Here is a 22,114-nt window from a genome sequence, read left to right as displayed (position 1 = left end):
GGGGACTGTACAACTGGCCCTTACCAGTGTACCGATGTGGCAAAAAAAAAAAATTCTGCCAAAATTTCATTTTCTTGAATACACCGAGAACATAATACGTAATCTTTCTTATCTGTTATTCAACAAGAATGCGTTTCAAAGTCATACGAATAATCGATAGACCGACGTGCGCGGGATGCTAGGCGCTTTTTGGAACAAGGTTCCCCCACCCCAGAAATTGGCGGACGGGCCAGATACACCGGTTTGCTTCCAGCCCCCTATATCCAGGCCAGTTGCGCATGCCTGAATCTGACAGCTTAGGCGCGCTGGTAAAATTTTTTCCGCTTAGCCTCTGGCTGCTTGCTGCCACACTTCTGTAGCCAGAAGCGGGAGAAGGTACGACTCTCACGTGACTCAACTGCGCATGCGCTCGCTCTCAACTGCTCAAACGAATCTACTACAAGCAGTTGTAACGTCACACTCATTGGAGGCTACTTGCTGTTATGAAGCATTACATAGTCATTCTAAAGCCGTTGACACATTTTGCTGTTGGCAGACGCTTGTGTCAGCACTAATATCCTTTGTTAGAGTATTGGTTCTTACCAATCAATGTCATGAAAATTTAACTGAAAACTAGAGCAATGAAAAATTCATGGATTTCTATAAAAAAAATAAAAATAAAAAAAAATTTTTTCTCCCGGATGAAAAAATTCCCGGGTTTTTCCCGGATCTCCCGGGTCATATACACCATGTGTTTGTGGCAGAGGTGATGGTAGTGGTGAAAGGGAAGGACAAGTGTAAAACACTATGTGGACACAGCCCACCCAAGATCACTAATCCACAAAACATGTCACATGCTCTCACTGTGCAAGAGACTAATTTGACCCAAGAAACTGGCAGACAGGAACTTTCGCCTCCTCTATTCCCATTGCCAGCCAAATACTGATGACAACAACTTATATTGTCATTAGATGTGAAAAGGCTGCCTCAGAGGCATGCAAATGTGTAAATGATCCCTGATATGTAGGAGGTTTTTTTTTTTTTTATTTGGGGTGGGGGTGGGGGAGGGGATTATCAGGTGAATTAATAGCTAGGTACATATGACAATGAACACACACTTCAGACACCTACTTTATTTCACAAAATTTCAAGTTAACAATTCCATTGCAATTTAAAGCAGCATACATAATAAACATTTATGTTCTAGCTTTAACAGGGAACTTCATGGCCAGAATATTTCCAATGCCTGCTTCTATAACATCTCCAGGCTGAACACGATCGAAGCCAGGTGGAGATCCTGTAAGGATCATATCACCTTCTTCCAGTGTGATAAATTTGGAAACGTAACTTATTAACTCTGGGATTGAAAAAAGCATATCTGAAGTATTGGAATCCTGAAAAGTCTTCCCGTTAACTTTTAACCATAATTGTAGATTTCCTGGGTCCTGTATCTCATCACAGCTTATGAATCTGCTCACAGGGCAAGCAGTGTCAAAACCTTTGCCCAAAGCCCAAGGTAAGCCTTTTGCTTGGCATTCATTCTGGAAAAAAAGCAAAATAATATTAATTAGAATCGTTAATGCTGGCTGAAATAAAAGAAAAAAAAAAGCTATAGAAAGTTTCACCACATCTACATCTTGGGACTAACTTCTTTGACCTCTGAAAAAAAAAATAAAAATTTCTATTTTGGCAAAAGCTAATACTTTAATTTTTACAAAATTGTTAAGGCTTTCGTGGCCACTTGTTGACAAACTGCCTATTGGCTTCTGTCTCGGGTTCTTCGGCCGACGTTCATCTAATGATTTTTCTGACGTTTCGCCAGCACGAGTGGCTGGCATTGTCAAAGCTTCACCCTCCATTGCCGGTGGTGAACTGGAGCCGAGCTCGCGGCCGCAGACTATATGTACCTGGCGCGCCAACGTCCGAGGGCTTCTCCGCGGTCATTTCCGATGAACGTCAGCCGAAGAACCCCGAGACAGAAGCCAATAGGCACTTTAATTTTTCATCATTTTCACCCAATCTTTGTGTCATCTTTCCCCATCGTCCTTTCTTTTACTGGGTGCAGTACACCAATGTCATAATTAAAACCAAGTGGCATTTCAGGTTATCCCTACATGCTTCCATAAATAGTACTCCCTGCCAGGGACTACACAGTGGTTTGCCAGACTAGGGATGTAGATGGTATTGAGACTCACTTGTAACATGAGAGCCATTCAGAAATTAGGCACACTCAGCTAGCACAGGAGATACTCATACTGGGAAAAACAGAGAGAGAGAAATACATAGACCAGGCAACAAAATGGAGTGGAAGACATAATTATGACTTCCATGAAAATGAAATGAATATACATTGGGCATGAAGTCAGATTCATGCGTCGTACAGTAAAACCCCTTTTACATACCTGCATTTTATGTTTTCCCACTTTTATGTTCATTTTTGTTGGTCCCAACAGAAGTCCTGTTCTCTCAATACAATCCCTTCACATCATTAACAATGATGTGTTACAACATTTCCTGCATTTTAAGTTTTCTTTGATGTTATCATGACCTTTAACACTGATTTTAATAAAGATATCTGCAAAAAGTGCATTGTATTCCTGCTCAAAGACAGTCCTGGAACAAAGCAGAAAATGCAACCTATACGCGAAGTTAATGATCATGTAATGCAGCATTAGCACAGAAAACAGTTTCATTATCAGTGTGTTGGGTGGTTGTTGTTGTTGTGGTCTTCATCCTGAGACTGGTTTGATGCAGCTCTCCATGCTACTCTATCCTGTGCAAGCTTCTTCATCTCCCAGTACTTACTGCAACCTACGTCCTTCTGAATCTGCTTAGTGTATTCATCTCTTGGTCTCCCTTTATGATTTTTACCCTCCACACTGCCCTCCAATGCTAAATTTGTGATCCCTTGATGCCTCAGAACATGTCCTACCAACCGGTCCCTTCTTCTTGCCAAGTTGTGCCACAAACTCCTCTTCTCCCCAATTCTATTCAATACCACCTCATTAGTTATGTGATCTATCCATCTAATCTTCAGCATCCTTCTGTAGCACCACATTTCGAAAGCTTCTATTCTCTTCTTGTCCAAACAATTTATCATCCATGTTTCACTTCCATATATGACTACACTCCATACAAATACTTTCAGAAACGACTTCCTGACACTTAAATCTATACTCGATGTTAACAAATTTCTCTTCTTCAGAAACGCTTTTCTTGCCATTGCCAGTCTACATTTTATATCCTCTCTACTTCGACCATCATCAGTTATTTTGCTCCCCAAATAGCAAAACTCCTTTACTACTTTAAGTGTCTCATTTCCTAATCTAATTCCCTCAGCATCACCCGACTTAATTCGACTACATTCCATTATCCTCGTTTTGCTTTTGTTGATGTTCATCTTATATCCTCCTTTCAAGACATTGTCCATTCCATTTAACTGCTCTTCCAAGTCCTTTGCTGTCTCTGACAGAATTACAATGTCATCGGCGAACCTCAAAGTTTATATTTCTTCTCCAATTTTTCTTTTGTTTCCTTTACTGCTTGCTCAATATACAGATTGAATAACATCGGGGAGAGGCTACAACCCTGTCTCACTCCCTTCCCAACCGCTGCTTCCCTTTCATGTCCCTCGACTCTTATAACTGCCATGTGGTTTCTGTACAAATTGTAAATAGCCTTTCGCTCCTGTATTTTATCCCTGCCACCTTTAGAATTTGAAAGAGAGTATTCCAGTCAACATTGTCAAAAGCTTTCTCTAAGTCTAAAGCTGCCTATATTATAGGTTCCTAGGTATGGAAGGGTGGGAAAGTATGCCTTAATGATAATCCCAATCTGAGGACAGTGACTCTAGTAGCAACCTTTCTTCTGCTCATTGCATTGTATAACAACAGCTTAAATTTAATTTCACTGTCATTTACACAAATAAACTCTGCTTTTGAAGACTGCCATCTGTATATGGCCTTTCACGAATCACTGTTACTTCCACGTGAAATATGCTAATCCACACTAGGCATGCAGTCTTATGTTGGTATGACCTGTTGTAAGATGTAAGCATTGCTCCTCAAGCTGCTCCATAATATGACAATTTCCACCCTCTTTCTCACCCTGGATGTCCTTGAACTGAGTGATCTTTTCAGCAACAAAATGTACATTTCATTCCTATTGCTCTCTGTTTATGAAAACTGCCAACTTTATTGTTTTAACCAATACTGTGTTACAAGTTCTATTTACCATACTTTTATAATGATTATCAGTAATAAGCATCAAATAGAACACAAATATCTTTTTAATGTGGTTTCACAACAGAATTATGCTTCTGTGTTTTATTTACACTATTTGACACGATCAGAATGGAGTGGGAAACCAGTGCGCACATTTGAGCGAGCCAGCACTCTGCCACTGCCTTAATGATTGATGCTTAGTATACTGCAGAGAGACAAGCATAGCTAAACAAAAACAACTGATTATGTCACATTTTTTAAATGGGCAAAATTTAAATTGTTTTAATTTCATGTTTTGAACAATAAAAAGGGAATGACAGTAAGAATAATTTATTCATTTTTGCTTGTTGTTTGCTATGATTTCCTGTATTTTACACTTTCCTTCACTTTACACTATTTTGGGTCAGTTCGCTGAAATATGTAAGGTAAGAATAAATCAAGACAATGATCAAACTGCAGTGGAGAAGATGAGATTATAAAAATTGAAGGGGCAGCAAGGACACACATGCATGGAGAAGTCCGGCAGCCTTTATTCAGAAGTGGATGAGAAGTGGTTGTTGTTGTTGTTGTTGTTGTTGTTGTTGTTGGTGGTGGTGGTGGTGCTGGTATTGTTGTTGTTGTTGTTGATGATGTTGGCGATGAACAGAAATTAAACTTGCTTGGAAAGGCTAATTAATATTCAACTATTACAAGAAATTACTTACAATAATACTTATTTCAGTCATGTCCAGTCCCAAACAGTAACCACCAACATGAGACATAGCATCAGCTACTGAAATATTTCTTCCTTTTCGTCCAATTATGACTCCAAGTTCCACTTCCTCATTTACATGGGAATCAGGATAAATCTAAGGAAATAATAAAAAGAATACCATACAAAATCTATGCTACAGTGTTACAAAGAATTTAATAACATAATACCATACAAAGAATCAATATGCACCTATTATAATCATCATTTCTACCATCTTCCTCAGCTCTTCCATAAGATATGAACTGCAGCAAGTTCCTCCACATGTATGAGGGCAAAGGAAATATGAATGAAAAGGGGGAGTGGTAGTGAGACTGGGGATCAGGGTGGTACACGAAGCGGAGGGAAGGGAAGGGGAGGGGGGGGGGGTGCAGGATTGCACACGGGCAATGGCAGGGCAGCATGAGGAGGTAGTAGTATTAGGAGGAGAAGTTAGCAATGAGGGGGCAGTAGCTCTGTGGCAGTTCTGGTGCAGTTAATAATGGGCTTATACTGTATGGTTTACATGTAATTGTCATTGCATGTTTAGTAGTGAGACACGATCCTCTGCCAGAATACTGCTCATGTAAGTGATGGGACACACTCCAGGCCCTAGCCTCATACCACTGTAGAGAACAGGGTACAGCATAGTTAACAGAGATCCAAATCCTGTGTATAGCAGGCAATCAAATCGACTGAGACAGATGGGAAGGAGGGATAATAATTAAACTATTTGTGATGTTTAAAGCTTTCCCGGCGTACTGATTGTTCCATAAAAACACGGGAGAACTGCCGGATATCAGTAACTTCCTGCCACGATATTTCGGCGCAGAGTCTTCTGGCCATCTTCAGGTGAATGCCACTGTAGTAGTACTGGCGAGTACGCGCTGAGCTCCGCTATTTAAAGCCTTCTGAGGTGACATTGCGCATGCGCTGCTCAGCGTGCGCGTTCATAACCGCTCCGTGCGCTGCGCCTCGCACTCTCCACTGTGAAAGCCTGGCGTATCAGTGTCAGGTCGATTTCCATCTTTATGCAGGATTCCAAGCAGAGTTCAGCTGATAACCGCTATCTCGACTGATGAGAGTCTCGTTGTCAGACAATCTTATTTCCACAGATTCATTGATAATCGAGCTCCAAAAGTTTGATGTATGGGCCAAAATTTTTGTGTCGTCGTAATTCATGGAATGGTCTGCTGCAGAGTGGAAATCTCATTTTGGGAATGTGCAAACAGTCTGAACTGTTGGTTGTAGAATGCAGATGAGCAAAATGGGTGAATAGGCACTTGACAGATTGTGGTTGCATAATTTGTTAGAAGCTGCTGTCGTCTAACTCATAGAGGTGAGATACCGGTTTCTGCCGGGAGGCTATCAACAGGGCTCGTATTGAAGGCCCCCACTGCCAACTGCACGTCAGTGTGAGGAACAGGATCCAACAAGCTCAGCACGGATGGTGCTGCTGATCTGTAAGCAACACATCCATAGTCCAAGCGGAATAAGATCAGCACTCTGTAAAATCTCAGAAGAATTATGTGGTTCGTGCCCCAGAGGAGTTACTAAGAAAATGAACAAAATTTAGCTTCTCCATGTAAGCTGCCTTGAGCTGGTAGACATGTGGCACCCACATTAGTTTGTGCTCCAGTAAAATACCTAAAATTGAAAAGTTTCGATGATTTCAAGTAACTGGTCACCAAGATAAATTTCTGGGTACGGGTGCACAGTCCAGAGTCAGCAAAAATGCACAACTTGAGATTCTGCAGGAGACAACTGATAGCCATGATTCAGGGTCCAGCCATGTACTCTCTATACAGCCCCTTGAGGTTGGCACACAGTGGTGCAGAGGCATAATACAGGCAAAGATCATCTAAATACAGTGACAGAGTGACTGTCGGGCCCATTGCATTTATGACAATAGCGAACAGCTTTACACTCAGAACCACCCCTGAGAGACTCCAGTTTCCTGTACATATTGATTGTTGAGAATTGAATCTACTCAGACCTGAAACTGGATAAAACTGGGTAAACAGCTCTAAAAACCCCACTCATGCTATGTAGATAGGACATGATGCCACCAGCTGGTATCATATGCCTTCTTTAGGTCAAAGAACACAGCAATCAGATGTTGGCAATGCGCAAAAGCATTGTGCACTGCAGATTGCAGGTTAACCAGATCTATGATTGGCTGAAAAGCCAGAAAGCCTACGGCTTCAAGTTAGTTAAAATATGTGGGTTCCTTCACAGTTTCAGGACAGAAATAATATTTTCCTGCCATTGAGAGGGAAATTCTCCTTACCATCAAATACGATTAAAAAGCCGGAGGATATGTTTAATGCTGTCAGCACAAAGATGTTCTAGCATTTGGTTGTGGATTTCGTCAGGTTCACTTCAGCGAAGTGTGCTGCAAAACAATCAGCAAGTACCATAGGATCAGTGCAGATTTTACCACTGACAAGGATGCCAGGAACCACCATGGGTGGTGGATGGCTGCAAATGCGGTGGAGTTTAGTCCATTCTTGGGACGACAGGGTGTGGGATCGCACATATGATACATATTGCTCCCAACATTCCTGCTCGACAGGGTGTGGGATCGCATAGATAATATGAGGGCTATGCCGAAAGTTTTTAGCAGAATGTGCGAAAAAAATTTATTTGCAAAAAAAGTTTACACCTTTTCAAAATACTCTCCATTAGCATGTATACATTTTTCCATTCTCTGAAACCACTTAGAAAATGTGTCAGTCCAAGCTTCTTTTGGGATGTCACTTAGTGCACTCTCGTACGCTGCAATGGCCTCTTCATCTGATGAAAACCGCTGCCCTTGAATTTTTTCCTTAGTCTTAGGGAACAGAAAGAAGTCACAGGGGGCCAGGTCAGGAGAATAGGGGGGATGGGGTAACACTTGCACTTTTTCCTTCTCCAGAAAGTACATCGTTCTGGCAGCCCTGTGCGGCAGATGCATTGTCGTGATGCAGCGGAAGGTGCCCACTCTTGGACTTTGGATGCTGTGACTTCCATGTGGCGATGACTATTGGAAGACAATCATTCACGTACCACCGCACTGACTACGACATGTGTCCAAGCTCACAGAGGTGAGATGCCCGATATTTGTGAAAAAAAATTTGCCACCATCTTTTTTCCAGAGCTCCGACTTCATTGAACTTTAGTGGGTGGTTCCTCCCCTGGAAAGCACCACACAGAAGACTGTTTCTTTGTTTCAGGGTCATAATGGTAGACCCACGTTTCATCACCTGTGACGATATTGTAGGTGTCTTGGGACTTCCCTCCATTGAATTTTTCGAGCATGAAACGACACAAGTCCACTCTCTCCTCCTTTTGGCTTTCTGTCAGGGAATGTGGCACCCAACAGGCACATCTCTTAGTAAGGCCTAAGTGACTATGGTCTGTGCTGCTGTTGATCCAATATTTAGGGTCCCTTCAATGTCACAAAATGTAAGATGTGGATCTTCTTTTTTCCTCACAGCATCAATGTTTTCAGAAGTCACAGCTGTTGCTGGCCGACCGGGACGAGGTTCATCTTCAATTGACTGCCGACCCCTCGAAAACTCGCAAAACCAATTTCCAACTGTGGCCCTAGAAGGGGAAGCTTCACCAAAAACACGCAGCAAAAAAGAATGGCATTCTTCGGCACTTAAACCCTTTTTATAATCATAAAAAATCATGGCGCGAAAGTCGCGGCGTGACAGCTCCATCCTGCACCGTCTCGGACTCAGCACTGCCTGTGCTTTCTTAGCGCACTGTGGGGGGATCACCGCTAGCCAGGGGCTGCGCGCGCACGGCCCAAGGTCGAAAAATGTCGCTCTTCCGAATGAAAGCAACCCCATTGTCCTCCGCCTTATGGTTTACGGGCTGCTAAAAACTTTCGGCATAGCCCTCGCACATATTGCTCCCAACATTCCTGCTCGACAGGGTGTGGGGGTGTGGGATCGTACAGATGATAAATATTGCTCCCAACATTCCTGCTTCCTTTTCTTGAATTGTCTTGCAGCTCCAGTGTTGAGTAGGCAGACATCCAATTCTGAAAGGTGTTCTAATATTCAGCCTCTGGGATACACTCTCACTGTCCCACAGAGGATTATGGGCATTAAAGTCCCTCAATAACAGGAAGGGGAAGGTAGCTCTTCCACTAACTCAAACAGCTAGTAATAGTGGAAAGGTCCATGAGGGAGTATAATTGCATATTGTCATTCGAATTGAGTGGCAGACATGAACACCCATGGTCTCCCCTGTAGTGGTAAGGGTCACCTGCTCACTGGAAGTGTCTGTGTGTGAGGGTAGTATAGACCCCATTGGACGCTCTCTCAAAATTAATGTGACCAGTACAGTAGGGTTTGTAATTTACTGGAGCAGGGAGGTTTGTTGCCATAAACCATGTTTCCTGAAGAACTATGCCAATTATGGAGCAAGTAGCCATTAAATGATGGAGTTCGGTCAGATGGAGATGGTAGTCATTATTGCAGTGAATGAGGAGGGTGCGGTTCCGGACAGTTGATACACTGGTGAGACAGATGGCCCTACATCTAATGCTAGACTGTTAATGGCCACTAAAAACAGAGATACTCGCAATACAGAGCCCTGCAGGACCCCATTCTACTGGATATGGGGGCACTATGAGAGGCACCAACTTTGACACAGAAAGTATGGAGGGACAGAAAATTTTGGATGAAAATCAGGAGCGGGCACCAGAGACTCCACTCATATAATGTGGCAAGGATGTGACGTTGACAGGTTGTGTCATAAGCTTTTTGTAACTAAAAAAAAAAAAAATCCCGGCAACCAAGTGATGGTGTGTGAAAAAGGCTGTTCAGATGGCAGACTCAAGGAACACAAGATTATCAGTGGTAGAGCAACCCTGGTGGAAACCTCCCTGGAATGGAGCCAGTGGGCCACGTGAGACCAGTACTGAACATAACCGCCGGCTCACCATACATTCTAGCAGCTCACAAAGAACGTTGGTGAGGCTGATGGGCTGCGGCTATTCACATCAAGCGGTTATTTACTAGGTTTGAGTACAGGAATGATGGTGCTCTCCCTCCATTGAGATGGAAAGATGCTGTTGCACCAGATCTAGCTGAAGATGAAGAGGAGATGTTGCTTGTAGTCAGACGAGAGATGTTTAATTATCTGACTGTGCATTCAATCTTGTCCAGGAGCTGTGTCGGGGCAAAATGCAAGGGTGCTGAGAAGCTCCCACTAAGTAAATGGGGCGTTATAAGGTTCACTTACATCGGCCATTTGATGATGCAAAAGGCTGGGGGGTAATTCGCCGACGCAGAGGCTCGAGCATAGTGCTCGGCAAGTGCGTTTGTGTCTGTAGATAGCACGCCATCGATGTTAATGCCAGGGACACCTGCTGGGGTCTGGTACCCAAAAACATGTGTGAACTTCGTCCACACTTGGGGAGGGGACGTATGGCACCCAATGGTCAAGACATACCTCTCCCGACACTCCTGATTCCGTGTTTTAATAAGCTGGCGCAAGCAGGCATCGAGCCGTTTAGAATCTATTAGGTGCTCCAAGAAAGGGTGCCACTTATGTCGCTGTAGGGCCAGCCTATGCTCTTTAATGGCCTCAGCAATTTCCAACGACCACCAAGGTACAGATTTTCGCCGGGGGCAACCTAAAGAATGAGGGATCATGTTTTCTGCCGCAGAAACGATCTTTATAGTGACCTGCTCAACCACCACATCGTTGGTACCATGTGGGAGAGACTGATCAGTGACAGCAGAGGTGAAAGCACCCCAGTCTGCCTTGTTTAAAGCCCATATGGGTAAGTGTCCATGGGCATGACGCTGGGGGAGCGACAGGAAAATCGGGAAGTGGTCACTACAACACAAGTCATCATGGACTCTCCAGTGGACAGATGGGAGAAGTCCTGGGCTGCAAAGTGATAAATCAATGGCCGAAAAACTACCATGAGCCACACTGAAATGTGTTGGGGGCCCAGTATTTAAAAGGCACAGGTCGAGCAGAAACAGTAAAGTTTTGGGATCTCTACCTCGGACAGTAAGCACGGTGCCATCTCACACGGGGGTAATGGGCGTTAAAATCTCCCAAAATAGGAAAGGTTTAGGGAGTTGATAAATCAGTGCAGCCAAGATGTTCAGGGGTACCACACCATCTGGAGGAAGATATATGTTGCAAACAGTATTTTCTGCATCTTCCTTATCCTGACGGCCACAGTTTCAAGAGGAGTTTGAAGGGACACAGGTTCACTACATACTGAGTTTAGGACATAGATGCGAACTCCACCTAACACTCTATTATATTTGCTACAGTTCTTGTAATATCCCCTATAGCCATGGAGGGCAGGGGTCCGCATTGCTGGGAACCTGTTTTCCTGGAGGGCAATGCAGAAAGCAGGTGTAAAGCTTAGGAGTTGCCGTAGCTCAGATCGGTGGCAACCGATTATCCGTCAGAGCCCCGTGGACGCGCCGCACGAAATGAACTCCTCTCCGCTCTAAATTGGCGTGCAGCTCATCTTTTGCAACAGATGGTCCCTGTGAAATATGATACCGTGGACCATATTTAAGCTCTTGTGGGACGTGATGGTAACAGAAACATCCCTCAGCTTGTCACAGGCGAGTAGTGCCTGTGACTGGGCAGAGGATGTTGTTTTGATCAAGACTGACCCAGATCGCATTTTGGACAATCCCTCCACCTCTCCAAAGTTGTCCTCCAAATGCTCAACAAAAGCCAGCCGCGGTGGCCGAGCGGTTCTAGGCGCTTCAGTCCAAAACCGTGCAACTACTACGGTCGTAGGTTCAAATCTTGCCTCGGGCATGGATGTGTGTGATGTCCTTGGGTTAGTAAGGTTTAAGTATTTCTAAGTTCTAGGGGACAGATGATCTCCGATGTTAAGTCCCATAGTGCTCAGAGCCATTTGAACCATTTGCTCGACAAAAAAATGTGGCTTCATCGACACGAAGGATACACCATCAGCTCTCGAACATACAAGGTACTGGGGCGAATAAAATTCGCTGCCATCCTTAGCCTGGCGTTCCTACCACGGTGTGGACAGGGAGGGAAATGATTTGGGGTTATACTACTGTGCATTAAATTGAACACTGAGAGACAGCTGGTGGTTGACCACCAGCAAGAGACGACGTACTAAGCTTCATGGCGTGTCATCCGCCCTGGTGCCACTCACTCTGACCACAGGCCTTCCCCACAGGCACCACCCCACCTCAGCAAGGGCCACCTGGCGGGATGGCTATTGTCGGGAGTCTCGATACCCCTGGGAGACGGGCATCTATTCCTTGGCCTACGTGGGGAGTTAACAATGCAGGCATCAGCAGAGCAATCCCTGTGTAGTCAGGGTACTACAACCAACAGGGTGCATGGCGGCCCTACCACAATGGACAGACTACTGAGCTGGGTATGATGTGCAAAGAAGTCTATGGTCATTGTCAGCACAGAAAACATCACCGTATAGAGGAGGGAGGAAAATGCACACAGGAAGATGTCCTCGCCCGATAGATGGAGAATGAGTAGAACTGCAAAACCACAATGAGAAAAAATGGATGCACCACGTAAGGTGCCCTTCCTAGTTGGCTCGCTCTTCTGGAAAATTTTGAAAAATGGATGTCAAACCCTACAGGGGACCATCACATAAAGGCCGAAATGTCTGACACTGTTTTTAGTTGCCTCTTATGACAGGCAGGAATACCTCGTGCCTATTCTAACACCCGGACCCGAGACGGTGGGGGAGGGGCACAATACTCTGAACCTTTGGTACCTAAAGCATCTCGTCAGAGAGGAGGAAAATAAAGTCTGACATGACACCAATAAACCATGAACTTAACCTTCTCTGGTAAAATGTTGCCTTCAAAGGCTATGGTAAAAATTCCAGTGTCTACTGTATTATCCCTGGATCCCCTCTGAATGTGGCGAACACAATGGACTCCTTGTTGTGCCATATTAGTACGCACCTCTTCATCAGTTTGTAGAATTAGGTTCCAATGGAAGATAACATCATAAATTCTATTGAGCTCGTTATGAGGAGAAACAGTGACTGGCATATCTTCTATCTTGACAAAGGCTTCAAGTGCCTGCGATTGGTCAGTGTGCAGTATTTCGATCAGCAAAGATCTATTTCTCATCCTTTCTATTGCAGCAACCTCCCCAAACCAATCTTCAATATTTTCAAATAAACAGCGGCTCCATTGTAGCGAAAGATCTGCTGTCAGTTTGGGAACAAACCAAGAGCTTGGCAAACTGTCCACATCCATTTCTCCTTACATGGTTCCCGTCGTGAGGTATGATCAAAGACGGAAGTGGTATAGGATTGTAAACCTCTGCATTAACATCTCTGTTCCTGACTGTTGAGATGGCCATGTTGAAAAAACCACCATTAAGTTTGACCCATTTCATCGCAGATCATCCACTCCAATGCCACTCACTCCAATCAGAGGCTCTCCCCTTGGGCACTACCCCCCCCCCCCCCCAAGTTGTCAGCGGGCTACCACCAAGAGGGTACATGAAAACCCCACCATGGTGGACTGGCTGCCATACTGGTGTTTGGATGTAAACACAGATCCACTTCATTGGTATGTGCAAAAGATAACAGTGCAAGTGGAGAGTTAATGCACCACAGTAAGGCATCCTTCCCCAAATGACCAGTACTTCTCTAAAATTTGGAAAGTTGAGGTCAAACTCAAAATGAGGGTCACATTTTAAAAAACAAAAAAAGGGTGAGGGGAAAAGTATCAAGAAGAAGTGAAAAGAGTGACAACCTTCAGAAGTCCAAAGAATAGTCAAAATACCAAGGTGAAAACATGACCAAATAAAAAGACTCCTGTTAGTCACCTCTTATGACAAGGAATGGCTGCAGGTCTGTTCTGGCTCTCGACACCAAAGGCGACTAATGACATCTCATGTTGGATCTTCAGCTTCAGTATAGTTATGAATGTAAAAAACCTGAAAACTGGACAATGTGTGCTACAAAAAAGCTCTGGTAATGTGCATTCTGCAATTGGATGATAGAAACAGAGAGGATAGATGGGAAATAGTTGCTGACATGGAATTCCTTGCAGTTACTCCATTACAGGGGTGAGGATGGGACTGCAAACTGGTCAGCCAACACGGGAGAAAGTGATTTGTTTCTCGGTATTGAGAAGGCAGAGTTCATGGTACTGGATCATTCAGATTGATTAATATACCTCTGATCGACCCACTTAGGTGCGTAACCCCACTGTGCAATGTGGGCAATAAAGACTGCTAGTAACAGAAATGCTGAAGACTGTTTCTCTGCTAGCCATTTTCAATCATTACCTTCCTTTTGGGTAGGAGGATAATCTTGCATTCTGGTACCTTGGTATTTACAGTTATGTATTTAGAAGTACCTTGTCACTAAGCACGTAAGTGCAGAAGCGTACAGATCCTGGTGTAGTTTCGGCTTCCGAGGGGGCTTCAACAACTGTCCCTGGGACAGACAAAGCCAGTATTAGTTTGCATCCTGTCACTGTGGTGCTTTCAGCCACTGTCTGATATCTGGTTGAGAATCACACTTGAAAAGTTCCTCGAGGAAGGTGTCACATTGCACTTCACCTATTAATGAGTTGTATTTTGCGTTATTAGATATGTTGATCTTATCCTTTAATTTTGTGGCTGTCTTTACATAGGTATTTGTCTTCGAGATTTTTGGCGCAGTTGTGTGTTTAGGTAATTATTTTGTTTCTGTGTGTTTACCTGTTCAAAGATTTCTTTAATTGCTGATCCTTGTAGTTAAGCTGGATTCTTTGCTTAGGTTTGCTTTCCATTCGCCTGGTGCACACCCGAGGGCAGTTCTATTGTTACTATTTACATGTAAACATTTGCTTCAGGACAAGTTGTTAAACATCTGTCACAAATGACTTTGTAATTATTGAAAACTGTGTCACCTATTACCTACTTCTTTGCCTAAACGTATGTTATATACTAGCTGAACTTTATTTCTTGGGTTTTATTTTCTTCCAGATGATGATGATAATTTAAGGTGGAGGGCACTAAACAGCAAGGTCATCAGCACCTTTGCATTAGTGATTCACTGCCAAACATAGTGGAAAACCTATGGAGAAAGGTAAAAAAAAATGGACTATCAAGTTTAATCTCACCGCAAGAGTCTTAAGGCAACCCCAATAAGGTGAGCTTCAGAAAAGCCCATAATAAAATCCCAATGAGAAACAGCAGAGTAACTAGATAAAATCATGGATAAAACACCTGTAAAGACATGGTTAAAAACGATCAGATAACCACTGCTGGATGACTACTTATAAATAATACGTGATCCAGCCACTTTGTGACACATTAAGATCTCACACACAATATTTTGGGAAGAATTCTGAACACCACACAAAATCTTAACACACGAACAACACTCGCCTATTTATCAGTTAGAATAGAGGACAGATCCTCAGGGAAACCTATTTCAACCCTCAGATCACCATATAAAACACACTCAGTTAAAATACATCATATTGACAGCTGTGTCCCGCCACTTCTTCAGACAGTCATGAGTGGAAGGAGGTAAACCATGGATGCACTGAATTTTTTATGGAATGTAATTTATTATTCCTTGTTTCCAGCCACTGACACATGGTCTTCCTGGTCACAAATGAACTGTCAACCTGCAGGGTCCTGAACAGCAAACAGGAGGAGGAAGGGAGCTTGCTTTTGCAAGGGAAGGAGAGCATCCTGCACTTGCTGCACCATCCGATCTGCTGGGTACATCTGTCCAACAGCGAGAATACCACTTTGAGAATCTGAGCAGATGAGGAATTTCTTGTCATTATACCTTCTCACCTGCTCCATTGCCCTCAGGATAGCAAAAAATTTCGTGTAATAAACAGGAAACTAGTCTGCGAGCCATGTCCTGAGGACACTGTCAGGGAATATAACAGAACATATGAGAAAATCTCCCTGCTTCGAACCATCCATGTAGACAGTAGTAAACTCTGGGTGGCTATGTAAAATCCAATTAATGTTGACAGCCTGATACCCTCGTGGTGAATTGCATCCAGCATTTTGAGGTATGAAGGCGTCGCTGATCCATAAATCTGGCCTCTGTATTCAAGCCAGTTCGCACAAAGGCCTTATAAAGTTGGTGCAGACATGCACCGTTGGGTCCCCAAGACACATTTAAGAATGTTTAAGGCCTTGCGCCGTCTCAGTTTCAGTTCTTTAAGGTGTGGTAGGCACGTTCATTTATCATCAAAAGTAAGGCCCAGATACTGCACCTTTCCCCCGGTTTTAAAACAGATAAATTCAAAAGACAGCAGGAATGATTAAAATCAACACAAACTTTTTTCTCCAATGAGTATTTAAAACCTGTTGTGCAAGACCATTCCTCCAACCATCTGATCATCAGTTGCAATTGCTGAGTAGCTGTCACGAGGCTGGAGGATGCACGTAAGATGGAGTAGTAGTAGACAAACGCAGAACACAGTATGGGACGTAGCACTGTGGAGGTGTTACTGTATATTGCAATAGGGAATGCCGCGACACTACCTCGTGGGACACCATTCTCCTGCTTAAAATGGTCAGATAGGACATTTCCAAACCTGTATCTAAAATATCTGTCCGAGACAAAGGACCATATGACGATGGGTAAACATCCATGGAATCACCACTGATAGAGCTGCGACAAAATACTATGCCTCCAGGTAGTATCTTAGGCCTTTTCCAAATCAAAGAAAACACAGACAAGGTGTTGTTTATGAAGAATAGCTTGTTGAACTGCTGCTTCTAGCAGGGTCAGGTTGTCAAGTGTGCTGTGATACCTCTTGAACCCACACTGATCACTGTGAAAGCATTACTGGTCTCTTCCACAGTAGCTGCACAGATCGCTATGTCTGTAACTTTGCTTTGGCACATGCAGGTGCAAGTACAAGTGCTGTATGTCATCTGTGTCGAAGCGTTGGCCTCAGGAACAGGTTTCCGCACCAAGGAAGAATAAAAAGTGGCAAAGACAGGGGTTTCATCGTCTTATATTCCTTTCTGGCTTCTGCATAGGGGATCTGCTTGGTCACTTTTATTTCCTAAATTTTGCATTCCTCTGCAAAAACAGGGTAGTCTCGGCTCCAGACTGGGTGGCTCCCAGAGAAATTAATGCAGACTGCTTGAGATGGACAGTTGCACCCAGCTTAATGGGCTGCCTTTCCACATTTTTCACAGGCTGCTTCACCTCTCCAACTCAGCTTTGTATGGCCAAAATGCTGGCATTTGAAGCAGCGAATAGGATAAGGTACATAGGGCCTAACCCTGAGTTGGAGGAAATGTGCCATGATGTGTTCAGGTAGCATCGCAGAATTGAATGTCACTTCTCCATTATTCTTGTGTGTCCTTTGCTCCACATCTCTTATCCCCTAAGAGGCTCATTCTTGTTTGAGTTCAGCAACGTCAATGTGCATAATATCATTACAGGTGACCACACAAAAAGGTGTTATGCAACTCAACAATGACGTCATACTCACCCAATTTTTGTTACCTCCTGGACTTCAGAGTGCCAGCAAGCCCTCCTGGGCCTTTATGGCTATAGAAGGGGGCACTGTTTCAAATGTCCCATCCTTCCTCTTGATCACTACAAAGACATTCTGAGTCATGACTCCTTCAGCCACCTTGCTAACAAGTTTATTTTCATGAGGACTAGCCTTCCTCATTCTTCTCCTCCTGCTGGGAGGAGAAGATGATGTTGAGGGTTCCATCTCAGTACGGAAATAAGGGTCCATTCAGACAGAGCCCCACATGCCTGAGTAAGCCTTATACAACTGAGATGCGGCAGGCTCCAGAGAGGTTGCCTGCTAACGACTGTTCCACCTCAACAGCCATGCACCTGCTAATGACTGTTCCACCTCAACAGCGCAGCACACCCTGAGACTGAGGTTTTTTTTTTTTATAGATGTTTATTCCATCCTCGCGATCTGGGGGTCAAGCCAAGATCCCCATTCCCTGTGGCACACAACTTAGCTAAGTCACAAAAACTATCGTTGGAGCAAGAACAAGCAATTGTGCAGCACTGCAATTCCCTTGATTATTATTATAATTATTCTCAGACCATTATGACATTTAATTTTGAAATTCGCTGAAAAATTATGAGTTCCTAATACGTTTATCCATATATTTATTTGTAATTCTTTTTATTCTCTTCATTTGGGGATATTTCCCCCCTCCCCCCCCCAATTGGGATCAGAGTATGCAAAATTATTTTTTCGGAAAACTATTATTACTCCCCTAATAATAATTGCATGACAAGACTTTTACACAATGTTACTAAGATGTCAAATTAGGTGTTGCATGAATAACTGATATAATATTGCTGCAAGTATTTAAAAAGTATTTAGTAAAACAAAAAATGTGCACTTTTATCCCCATCTACCCTATGGCTTGTTTTCCTGACAAATAAATCCATCACACACTTTAATTTTACCCTTCACTCGTTTTGTTATATATCTTACTCTGACACCCAATTGCCTTCCAAACTACTAGGGCCATTCTTTGGTGGCAGTTTATAAATTATTACCCAATGGCTGCAGTTTAGCAAAATGATCAGCCCCATTACATCAACTGTCTAAACTACCTTAGATCTAAGAGGATTATTAGCTGCTGAGCTCTTTTTGACTAGGAGTGCTCCATTCCAGTCTCTTTACCGATTTCAGTGAACCTTCCATAGTATTGTGGGCACTGATAGATGACATTATCAAAAATGCCTTCCCTCTTGTCAGATCAAGAGATTATTTTGAACAAAATGTGGTCTTTCACTATTAATAACGAAGTTGTGCTTTAAATCAAACTGCATAAAAACGGCTTTACCTAATTCATAAACAAACTCCATTTTCCCAGTATAATAGGAGTAAATCAAAATTTACTTTACATTTCACATAAGACTGAATTAATGTGATAATTCACTACATGCTGTTAACCCAGTATTATTTCCAAATTTGTTACAAATTCAGAAGACCATATATTCACAATAGCACAACTTACACTTAACCAAGTTTACTAACAGTATAAATGAAGAAATATTACCCGATAATTATTCACAAATGTCACTGAATGCTGACAGGTTTTCAGCAAAGTAAAAACCATTACAAATTATCTGATGGGAGTATGCATTACTAATTCAGAAAAAGTATCTGGTCCCCTGCTATGGCAAAATACCTTCTGGCCTTACTAGTACTTTAGATGCCCTTTGCTGTCCACAGCCATTTCACAATGTTCGCCCACAGTTGAATAACATACTCAAAAATAGTTTGTTCAATTGATTCCCACTAGTTACTATAAAGATTGAGATGGTATCTTAAATTTCCATAGCTGGAACAATGGCAATGTGCTGAATCCAGACATTGCAATGAGTTCACGTGGCAAAAACAAAAAACACACAATGAAGTGCAAAATATATAGGAATATGACAATTACAAAGGATGATGACACATGATTTGGGAGTGCCACAATTGATCCAAGAGCACTGTGTCTCACTGCAGCAGAGTTTAATTATGGCACTAAAAACAGTACGGGGTATGTTCACCTTTTCTATGGTGACTATAACCCCAGCCTTTTTCCCCCTAGGATAACATTCATCCTTGTAGAATTGTCTGAATTGCTACAACATTGCAAATAATGACACGGAGTGAACTGAGTGGTCTCCATATTTGCCAGACATTAATAACATAGAGAATTTGGAGGATACTTTCAGGAGGATGTCACTACCTCACACCCTTCAGGATTTATAAAACACATTCAGGAAGGAATGGCGTCTCATACTGACAACACTTTTGAACACCCCAATTGTAAGTGTTACAGACAGATATATGTTGTGAATTGTCATCTGTAATGAATATACCATTTCTTGAATTATTGAGATGTAGGGAGTAATGGTATTCGCTGTGACTACTGATCAGAGTCTAGGTTTCTGAAGTATGCATTAATGTGACTGTCCATTGTGTGGAATCCTTCTTCTGTTGCACGAATAATGCTGATATTTTTCTCTAAATGTTCATGAAGTGTTTTGAGGCACCACTTCTGTATTAGTAGGAACTACAATACGGTATGGGATTGTTCCTTAAAAGTTGCCAAGAGCTGACAATTAGTTGTTAATCTTTTTCTATTGTTTGATATGAGGTTAAAATCAGCACCATGTTAGCTTTGAGAATAAGAAACATGTCATTGTACATAGATAACATAACTAAAAAGACCAGTATACTCTACCTACCTAACTCCCCACCTCTCCCTCTCTCTGATGGATCAGTGTTACAAACAAGCCAAAGTCTAAAAGCTAAACAAAGGTAACTCGCAAAATACAGACTCCATAAACACAGTGATTAAAAAATGTGTGCACAAAGTGCTCTCTTACCTCGATACTGGAACCTTCAGTAATGTACGCTGATGTTGGTTTTAAAAAAATTATAGGAGTCTTTGGTGCTGGTTGTTTGCTTAGTTTCACCAGTTCTCTGCAATAAATATCACAAAAAGTAATAAAGGTATTTAAGTGTAACTTAGACAAAAATTCTCTATTAAAGCCACAATGGATATAGCCCTGAATGAGCAATCTGAAACAGACAGACTTTATACAGTAAGTGTTTTAGATTTTCAAATTTTGGCATGAACTAGTTTTGTAAGATGTCAGTCTGGAAATAATGCATAAAGCAATTGATCAAACCATACCAAGAGAAAAACAAAGAAAGAGCAGTTACTGAATAACAAAATACTCGCACCCCTGCCGCAGTTTATTTTCTTTCTTTCTTGAAAGGCATCTTTTTTGATATCATTGTTGGTGCTGCTGTCTGGTAATAAAATATTAATTATAGGGACTTCTCAATTTATTCTATGTTCATATAAAACATAGATTTTGTGGTGGAAGGTATTCCACACCATTATTACTTTGTTTTCCTGCCCCAAGTCTGAATTGATAAAGGGAAAAATGATTATAAGTATGCTTATTTCCCTGATCTTTCCCTTATGTCCTAGCACCGAACACACAATACAGGCAGCAGACCTTTGGTACTGATACTACCCATTTTAATTTCTCTTAAGTATGTTTGTCAAATACTGTCTCCAGTTTTTTAAGGTCAGATAGAGCTGTTTTAGTAAAGTAATATGGTGTCTTTTGGTATGAATGCTGGAAAATGAGCACATGTATTAATAACATATACAATGTTACAAATTCCTCAGTGGGAACTGTCACAATACCTTGAGAAATAAAGTTATGATGAGAAGGTACTCATTAATGACAAGAACAAACAGATGGAGGGGAAAAGACAAAATTCTCTTCACCAATTGTGGTCCTCTCTGTTCCATACTATGGGGATTAGAATAAAGAGGGGAATGAAGTTGTACTAAACCTCTTTAGTGCACCCAGTGATACATATTACAGATTAACTTTCATTCGTTTTGTAAGTATACACAAATGTAAAATATACAATACCCACACTTCAACTCAGCCCCTTGTTTGTCGGATGCTGGGAGCAGAAGAGTGAATAGAATTGATTTCTTACATTAACTCTTCCTTTACAGACTCCTCGCAAATACACTCATCTCATAGTGCCCTAATTTTGAAATTTGGCAAAATACTCTAATACACAAAACTGCATACAAACTAGGGCACTAAGAAAAGGTACAACATTCTCTTCAGTGAGAAGTTTTGTATTATTTTCACAAATTCATACAAGTGTCAATCGCTGGTTGTAGTTTTCTTATTAATATTGGTAGGGTCCATACGTCTGTATAATAAAGAAATGCGATTCCACAAATATTCTTGTACTTCCAGAGAACAAAATCTAACAACTGTGATGTGTTGAGTTGAAAATCTGCGATCCATATTTAAAGTTTCGACAATGATGACAAATACATGGATTACCCTTCACTACAGAAAAACTTTAAATTGCGATGGAATCGATAAAAGGTATATTCAGACACATTCGAAGTACTCCTTGAATATACTTAACAAGAATGTGAATGTTAACATATGTTACAGACATACTTGTAGTTTAACCCAGCGCCAATTATTTTCTTTCCAATTTTAGTGAAATTTTTCAGCTGTTCAGTAGTGTAAGACATTTTTACTGCTCACTTGACTATCTGCCTACAACGTCACTATATTTCGCACAGCACTTGAAGTAACCCGGCCGATAAGATAAGAGAAAGTTGGCAGCGCGAAAGAGAATTTGCGATAAGCTTCACTAATCGGTCCATA

At 42.2% G+C, this 22,114-nt stretch overlaps 1 protein-coding gene across 1 annotated transcript; it reads right to left on the bottom strand.

Moving 5' to 3' along the window:
- Nucleotides 1-1,092: 1,092 nt before the first annotated feature.
- LOC126247697 (acylpyruvase FAHD1, mitochondrial) lies at nucleotides 1,093-22,081 on the bottom strand. The gene is made up of 4 exons (XM_049948503.1): nucleotides 21,902-22,081; nucleotides 20,276-20,372; nucleotides 4,907-5,050; nucleotides 1,093-1,520 (listed from the first exon to the last, which is right to left on the bottom strand). The coding sequence occupies exons 1-4, from the start codon at nucleotides 21,976-21,978 to the stop codon at nucleotides 1,176-1,178; spliced, it is 663 nt and encodes a 220-aa protein (XP_049804460.1). The 5' UTR covers nucleotides 21,979-22,081; the 3' UTR covers nucleotides 1,093-1,175.
- Nucleotides 22,082-22,114: the final 33 nt, after the last annotated feature.

Source organism: Schistocerca nitens, chromosome 1, assembly GCF_023898315.1.
Source record: "Schistocerca nitens isolate TAMUIC-IGC-003100 chromosome 1, iqSchNite1.1, whole genome shotgun sequence".
In the NCBI taxonomy this organism is placed as follows: Eukaryota; Metazoa; Arthropoda; class Insecta; order Orthoptera; family Acrididae; genus Schistocerca; species Schistocerca nitens.
This window is presented reverse-complemented; position numbering and strand designations above follow the sequence as displayed.